At 36.4% G+C, this 8,957-nt stretch overlaps 1 protein-coding gene across 1 annotated transcript; it reads left to right on the top strand.

Moving 5' to 3' along the window:
• Positions 1 to 431: 431 nt before the first annotated feature.
• Positions 432 to 7,869, top strand: LOC101857035 (cilia- and flagella-associated protein 300; the record flags this gene model as incomplete). The annotated part of the gene is given in 6 exon segments (XM_005102531.3): positions 432 to 563; positions 1,713 to 1,794; positions 3,337 to 3,409; positions 3,958 to 4,124; positions 5,251 to 5,423; positions 7,803 to 7,869. Coding segments are annotated over 6 exon segments (657 nt in total), but the record flags the coding sequence as incomplete, so codon positions are not given.
• Between the last annotated feature and the right edge of the window lie 1,088 nt (positions 7,870 to 8,957).

Here is an 8,957-nt window from a genome sequence, read left to right as displayed (position 1 = left end):
AGAGAGAGAGTCGAGAGAGTAGTACGTGTTTTTTTGGTTTTTTTTGTTGTTGACATTGTAAAATATTTAAAGACACAATGCAAACGTTTCCCCTGACTTTCATAATTTGTCAGGTTTTCTGACAGTCTGTCTGAAGGGGAGAAGCATTGTTTTGTAATAATACAATATGTACAGTGGGTTTTTTTTAATTGGCTAAATATTTAAACATGGACAATATGGGGGAATTTTCTCTCCTTTCATACTAAGAAGAAGGGGACAAGTGGTCAAATTCATAAGCATGTGCATAATTATACAAATAATAACAGTACATGATTGCGTATTGTTTTAAATTGAGGCTTTATAATGAAGAACACTGCATAATGATAATGATAATGACGTCGAACGAACGAAATCGAGCAGCGTCAATTCGCTTCAAAAATTTATTTCTTAGAGTAGCTTCCCTTCCTTAGAAATACGCATTGTTTGAAAATGGCCGACAACGATCCTAAATTTTCGTTCATGCCTCTTGCCAAGTCGTTTAGTTCACTAGACGGCAAAGAAGTGCAGGAATTATTCATGAAATGGTAGGCTGTATTTTTTTTAATCGAAGCACCAATTTTAGAAAAACGTACTCATTGCTAAGCCTCAGGTGTTTCGTTTTATTGGCACCTGCGGGTTAAGACGAGTCAGACTGTCAGAGTCGGTGCTCTTGTTTTATTGTTTACGCTGTTGTCGGTCTAGAATTTTCCTTTTTACTTTGCCAGAATGCTCTCGTCATTTCTACTCAAAATAATTTCGGAAAGTATGTCTGACCCTGAAAACAGGAAAAACTGATACTATAAATGATAGGAGAAAATTGTTTGCTTAACTTATTCTAGATTCTAGATCTAGAATCTAGATCAAGATCTAGATTCTAGATCTACTATATCTAGATCTAGATCTAGATCTAGATAATCTAGATCTAGATATACTTTTATGCTAGAATCTAGATTATATCTAGATTTATATCTTTTCTTCAAACAATGAATGTTTTTACAAATCTTTATTGGACCTTTTAAAATAATTATCCCTGTAGCCTACACATGAGGTCACATTCTGCTGCTGTTCCCCAAATATCATATCTTTTTCTGATAATTTTATGCAATCTGAAAATGCAAAATTTATCATTGGCACCGCACCCGGCAGATGTCATGATGTCTTTCATATCTTGGTTGACCATCATGATATAATCGTACCTGAGCTCACTCATGGCATTTTATTCAGCTTGGAAAACTCACTTTAGTTTTCTATGATCTCTTGTTTTTTATATTCACTTCTGCAGGGGAATTTGTAGCTTCTGCCAGGTTATTTAGGGTTCTGCAAAGGGTTATATATATGCAACCTGTTAAATATTGTTGAAAATTATATTTTGTTTTCATACCGTTTCTGTCACAACACACACGTGTGCACAAACACACACACACACACACACACACACACACACACACACACACACACACACACACACACACACACACACACACACACACACACACACACACACACACATACGACACACACACATACGCACACACTAATGTATTCAATCCTGTTTGATCCTGCTTTTACTTTTCGTAGGAGATGAACTTTTTGGAGCTTTTTCTTGTAGCAGTGAAAATATAGTACAAATTGTATGATACTCTGGGTTTTTTTTTTTTTAAGAAAAAAATTTCACCCTCTAATTTTCACTTCAGGTCTATGAAGGGGAGACTGAAAGCAAAGATGTTCACCTTTGACCAATGCTTTCAGGCATATGAAAAAGACAAGTTTGGACAGGTTTGGCATGAAAATACCATTTTAAAATGTTTTTTTTTCTATCTGCACATAGTGTCTGCTTGTTTCAGTCGTGAACTCGTTAGTCATTTCAATCTGCCCTCCATATCATTTCTACGATCTTTACTAAAAGCAGACATGAGAGAATACTTCTGTACCTATGTTGGCTTGGAAATATTCATGTAGCCTATATATCTTCATGCTGAAAATCGCATCCAACAAAGTGGTCTGGTTAGAAATTCAATTTCAGTTGTTTTGTCAAAAGACATAAAACAAAATTTGAAATGATGGGATGTCTGTCCTAAAAATGCAGTGATGTGAGTATAACGATAAGTAATCAGCAGTTTAATTTTAATAAGAGTTTTACTGCACTTGCAACACATTAAATAGGTCATACAAGTGCCAAAGATTAAAGAAGTGTTACAAGTATTACCTGTATTACCTGTCCTGGGCAACAACGTCATTGCACACCGGACAGGCCCATGCTCAGTTCCTCTCAGCACCAAAACCCGCAAGGTATCCATACTGATTTTTCCAGTGGCTGTCTGATTATGGCGATGTCTTTCCTTTCCAGATAACCGTTCCTTTCTTCCTTCTCCCTTCGCTATCCCCATTTCCCGCTTCCTGATGATTGCGTGGTGTTCTGCTGTCTCCCTCATCCCATAAGTAACATAATACAAAGAATTGTCTAAAAGAAGAAGAGGAGATATATAATAAGGGCAATAAATGTTTGGTAGGAATGAAGGGGGAATAGTCTTCTTAAGTGTATGGCATTATTACAGATCACTCTTATTGTGCATGATTCTCATTTTGATTACATACATGATACATTATATAATAAATATGGACTTGTATTTGTTTTCTCAACAAAATACATTTTTGTTATTTTCTTTGATGTCTAACCATACATGTTAAACTCAGATTTTGCTACCTATTTTGCATAACATCATATTATGCTGAACTCTTGGACTCCCTGCAACAGACTGAAGGTATTATTTCAAACAGATTGTGCTATATGATGTAGTGACTTTTGAAATAAATATACCTTGGTGAGACAAATTTCTTTGATGAAAGATTTGAAACATAATTATGTTCTTTTTCAAATATATTTACTTCTCCTGTGAGTGAGAGAGGAGAAACAGGCATTTTCCCGACCAGTTTCGCAATTTAATCTAATTTTTGTTTTTTTGTTCAACCCTTATTTGTCTGAATAAAAACACATTTCCATGTGAATTATATTGAAAATCGTTGATTAATAGCTCAAAAATATGTAATTTTTCAGTTTTCAAGGATTCTTTAGCTATTAAAGTTATCAAAGTTTTGGTGGCCAATTTTCTCACTATTTTTTCTGCTGAAACCAAGTTAACCTACCTCTGTCAATCACAAATATCTTCACTTCTGCTAAAGATTAGTGGGTATTTTTTTCATCAAGAGCAAGATAAGTGAACAAGTTCTAAGATGATACCTATAACTCAACATGCACAAAAATTGACGAGCGCCTGATTCTATCGTGTCCTGACTCATATATTTTATTCTTCTGGGCAGGACTTTTTTAACAACTCAGAAGTAGTGAATGCTTTGGAGGTGCCATCTAATTCAGGGAAATACAACTCACTCGGTAAGACTTTGTCGTGTTTTTAGTTTTAGTTTTAATGAGAGTTTTATGACACTTGCAACACAAATAGAAATCTAGGTCATATAAGTGCTGAAATCTAGAGGTGTTAGTAGAGAGTCAAATGCAAAGATAAAGAAGAGACATAAAGATGATAGATGTTTAACAGGAAAAAAGGAGCAAACCACATGAGAGCACACACCAATCCCCCTCACTTTTTAAAACGTAAAAGGTAGTTTATATTTCCCAATGGGAACATTTTCATTTGGATTGCTGTGTCGTTCTGAAAGATTGAAGAAGCTCCTGACAAGTTGACTTTGGTTTGCTTGTTTTTTAGCTTTTTAAAAATTCTGGTTTGAATGTGTTTGTGTGTATGTGTGCGTGCATGTGTGTGTGTGTGTGTGTGTGTGTGTGTGTGTGTGTGTGTGTGTGTGTTTATCTTGGCAATATATTCCAGTTGTATTTTTTGTATATATATATATATATATATATGTTTTAATATGTGAAATATTTTTTAGTTGTATTATCTTCTTAAACTTTTCTTTTTTTACCAGGAACAAAAGCCAGCAAAGTCAAAGTGACAAGCGTTCCCTGCTCAGTGCTCTCCATGAGTTTCTTTGACAAACTGTGTGAGGGTGAAATCGCTCGTGAATCCGGAGACGTCAAAAAATGTTTTGATGAGTTTATTGGAGATTTCACGATAAGCGACAATTTAAGACAGGTATGGGAGGGAGAACTGAATTGTTTCTACATTGTGTTTGAAGAAGTTTAGGGAATCACATTATTTTTTCTCCTTCAGGATGCTAAGAGTTGATTCCCTGATATACAGTGGAGTCGGAACACGGTTAATCCGGAAATAGTGGTGAACAGAAATAAAATAAAATCTTTGATTTTTTTTCTTCAAATAAATAACCTTTCTGAAATAAAACTCCGGCTAAATTAAAGAATATCAGGTGGTCCAACAGATTTCAGTATAAGTGTGCTCCACTATATATCTCTGTGGCTGTGTGGCTAACGAATTACATCGTTTATGTTTGTAAACATGAAGATACAACCCCAAAAAATTGAGATTTTATAGGGCTTACTAAGAAATTTGTTTTGATACGCTTCATATTGTACTTTTGCTACAAAAATAGAATGCATAAAATGACCAGTAATGTTCTCCCCTCATAGGAATCGAATGGGGGGGGGGGGAGGCGGTTTCTTTGTGCGACCGTCTCATCAGCAACTGTTAATGAATATCAGTCTATATTTTTTTGACCATTGACCAGTTGGACTCCCTACCAATCGATACATGGGACAAATTTGGACAAATTTTGTTAATAAACAACCAGTGACACTTGAAATATTTCATATATAAGTATATTTATATCTTCCCTGTGTTTGTGCGGAATTTGCGACTTTATTTATGTGATGTTTTGATGTAAAGTCAATTTAAAAGGAAGTAAGAATGGCCCTCACCAATTCATACTGAGCTTCTACCTTAATGTGATGCCAGTTTTAGCATTCATGCGTGACAGGGGATGACCTGCTTCTCTTTGTTCTGAGCATGAGGTTGTCTTATTGTTGTTGGGTTTTTTAACTATTTTTATTTGATGATAGGAGTGTAAATCATCTACCATTTGTAATCACCTTTGCCCTTTATTTGCTGTGTGGGTGAATGGCAGGTGCAATATTGTGGTTTGCTATCTGACATCTGTCATCATTATCTCTCCTCCTTCTTTTCTTATGTGTTATTCTTTAGAAAGACCTAATTGTTGGCACCAAGATGACCAAATTATGTTGCAAAAGTGCTTACTGAATATAAAAACATGATTTATTTGCTACCTCCCTCCCCTTTCCCCCAGATGTTGTTGAATGAGGACTCTGACGTGTTTTGCGAGTTCAACGAGAAAGAGAGAGAAGAGTTCCTGTTCCTGCTGTTCTCCCACATCTGTTTGGGAGGCCGGCTGTGTCAATATGAAGATAACATCCAGCCATACCTCGAAGTCACAAAGGCTCTCTACAAAGATTTGATAAGGTAGGTACACATATTCCTGATAATACAAGAGAGATTAATTTGATAAATTCATTTTAAATTCAGCTCAGTTCATTATTGTTCTTAGATTAAAGAGATGCTGTATTTGCATTAAGACAGATATGCGAGAAAACAATCGAACACAACAAAGAATCCAACATTATCTTTATAGACCAGGAGAAGGCTTTTGACAGAGTAAACCATGCAAAACTCTGGAAAACACTTGAAAAGTATGGTGTCAGAGGACAAATGTTAGATAATGTCAGAGCTCTCTATAGCAGAAGCAGAAACTCGGTAATAATGAAGGAAAGCAATACAGATTGGTTCAAAGTAAGATCTGGAGTACGACAGGGATGTGTTCTATCTCCCTTCCTGTTTATAATATATATGGACACAATAACGAAAGACGCAAATCAAAGCCCAGAAAGCCTAAATGAACTTCTATTCACAGACAACCAATGTCCTATTCATCCAAACCAACAAGGCTTCCAAAATCATACTACCTAACTGAACAACAGCTGCGAGAAATTTAACATGAAAATAAGCACATAAAAAACAAACGTTATGAAAGTGAGCCGAAACAGTAGTCCCCTGAACATCCATGTCAATAGTAAACAACTGAAACAAGTGAAGGAGTTAAAATATTTTGGCTGTACTTTTTCTGAAAACAGGTCCATAGACAGAGAAATAGAAGTGCGAACTTAAAAAGCCAATGCTGTCACCTACCAGCTTGCACCCTTCCTTTCTTATCCAAATATCTGAATGGACGCAAAGAGACAGCTTATCACCTCAATATTTGTATCAACATTATACTACCAGTGCCACACCTGGACATTAAGTAAAATCCATGAAAGCAAAATCACTGCATGTGAAATGAAATGTCTCTGCAACACCCTTAACATCACAAGACGAGATAGGTAGAAAAATGAAGAAGTAAGAGCAGCTATCGATATTAAGTCCTGCCTGCATTATGTAGAAAGACAGAGAATAAAATGGTTTGGCTACCTGTTACATATCACTTGGCCAGCCAGCCTTGAGAGCCTACAACACCGAACGCTCAGGCTATAAAAGAAGAGGAAGGCCACACGAAAGGTGGATTGAGGGTGTTAAGAAACACTGAGAAAACATAACATCCCAACTGAAAGAACTGCAGAGCTGGCCTACCATAGAAAACTGCATCTCCCCTTGACGCTTAACGACAAGAGAGTATGAAAAAATAAAAGCAAGTAAAGTAAGATTAAAGAGATATACATTATAGATTTCTAGTTGTAATACATTGCATTGTCTGTCGTTGTTACCTGCTCAGAGCCTGTGTTCTTTAATCAGGGTAGAGCGCCTTATAAATGTCATGTATTATTATTATTATTATTATTATTATTATTATTATTATTATTATTATTATTGTGATCATTGTTAATGCTATTATTATTGTTATTAATATTTTAATTATTGTTATTATTGTTATTATTATTATTATTATTATTATTATTATTATTATTATTACTATTGTTATTATTATTAGAGTGGTGAATTCTTGACCATGCTTTTGTCAGTTTGCATAGCTTTCTCCGTTGAGCTCAGGCATCTGTCTTTTTGAGACATTTCTGCTCCAATTAGCTCGTAGGTTAACATTCTCTCTATTCCATTATGAACTGCAAGATTTAGTGTGCAACGACTGGGGTCACTTTTGGGTGTCCCAGTGGGAGGTGCACTTTTAACTTTCAGGAATAGGAAACTGTGGACTTTGATTGTCAAGATGTGGAAAGATGTGAGGGTGATAGCTTAGTTTTTTGCCAGTTTATTATGGTTTGTTCATGGGCTACTTTGTACTTAATCACCCCCTTCCTCTGATACTATTCACCAACTTTCATGGGGTGGACATTTTTTTAGTATTATGTCAAAATCTCCTATTAGCTAGAGTATTAGACAGTGACTTTTTAAAGTTTAAGGAATACACAGGTAAATGGACACTTGGCCCAGCACAGCTACACAACACACTTGAGTGACTAGGCACATGTGCAGGACCCAGTGAGCGACACTCACAACTCCCTGACAGGTGACACAACAAGAGAAATATCAAGAGAAATGTCAAAGACAATCCCTGTTCTCCTTGACAATGGACAATTTTGACTGTACTTTAATTATGCCAGTTTTTAACTGTCTGGTCATTGGCTATCCAATCGCCCATTCTTTGACACTACCCACCCACTTTCATAGATTTCTTTTCCCGGCACAGTAAGTGTTAAGCTGATTGTAATAGTTTTACAGTGCATAGAGCGTGGTGTAGAGCATGGAAATACACTTTATGAATGCGTCTATTATCTTTATTATATATTACTGCTGTCTATATACACTATAGGTTTTGTTGTGTTCTTTCTCCAGTGTTCAGAAAGACCCAGAGACGAAAGCTTTGTCCATCCTTTCACATGTGTTCAAAGTCTGCTGCTATGTGAGTTCAAGTTTTATTACTTTTATAACAGTTATTCCAAAGCTTGCACAGTCGAAATTGTCAAAGACAGCTGCCCTTTTGAGGTGAAAAGTGGTTGTCTTAGAGAGGTGTATGTTTTGGACAGAGGCATTATGATCTTGAAAAAGAACAAGGGGGGAAATGAGAAGTAGTCGTTTGAACAGATGATTGTTTTGGATAGATGGCCATGAGAGAAGGTTTGACTGTGAGCCTTATTTTTCACAAGCACCACCCCTAAGAGAATTCACAGCCAAAAAATCTTTTGCCATAAGATAAACTTGAAGCAACATTTTTAAAGAAAATGGAATGGATTAAAGATATGAAAAAAATAGGTGCTTACTTAAAATGTATTCGGTGGAACCTGCTTTAATGACCATCTATCTAAAACCATCACCTATACAAACAACCACTTTTAATTTCCTCCACATTTTTTTTTGGTATGTATTATAATTTTTTTTGGTATATATTATACAGATGTAACATATTCTCACACATGCACTCGGGCATGTAGGATTGCACACACAAACACACATACGCACAAACATGCACATGCACACAAACACACACAAGTAAAGATAAACACAAGTACATGTACCTAAATTGTACAACACCTGCAGATGGGAGGCCCCACAGTTCTACATGGGGGAGCAAAGAATAATACCTGTCGTGATACTGCCTGTCGTAAGAGGCGACTAAAGGTATGTAGGTCTGGTCTGAAGAGTGACAGTTTGCGGAGGGCCAACTACCCAACCCTGTTAAAACTGAAAGTAACAGAAACATGAACAAACACGCCTGTTGTAGAAAAGTGGGAAGCCAGGGAATAACATCAAGCGGCTAACTCGGGACAGGGAAAGGTGGAAAGTGTTTGTTGGTGGCCTAAATCCTGATCCAGGGTGAGAAAGGCAGTGATGATTCGGACTGTGTGATTTCCTGCTCGAACACATCTTGGAAATCGTTCATGAAGTGCAACTCTGTGGTTCTTCTCCTGACTGAAAAATAGGAACGATTATCGTCCTTTGATGCCTTGGCGTTTTCTAAGTTCTTGAGGTTGGGGGGAAGGAAGGGAGGGG

Source organism: Aplysia californica, unplaced genomic scaffold (assembly GCF_000002075.1).
Source record: "Aplysia californica isolate F4 #8 unplaced genomic scaffold, AplCal3.0 scaffold00329, whole genome shotgun sequence".
Lineage (NCBI taxonomy): Eukaryota > Metazoa > Mollusca > Gastropoda > Aplysiida > Aplysiidae > Aplysia > Aplysia californica.
The sequence above is the reverse complement of the archived record's forward strand: the minus strand, read 5'-3'. Positions and strand labels throughout refer to the sequence as shown.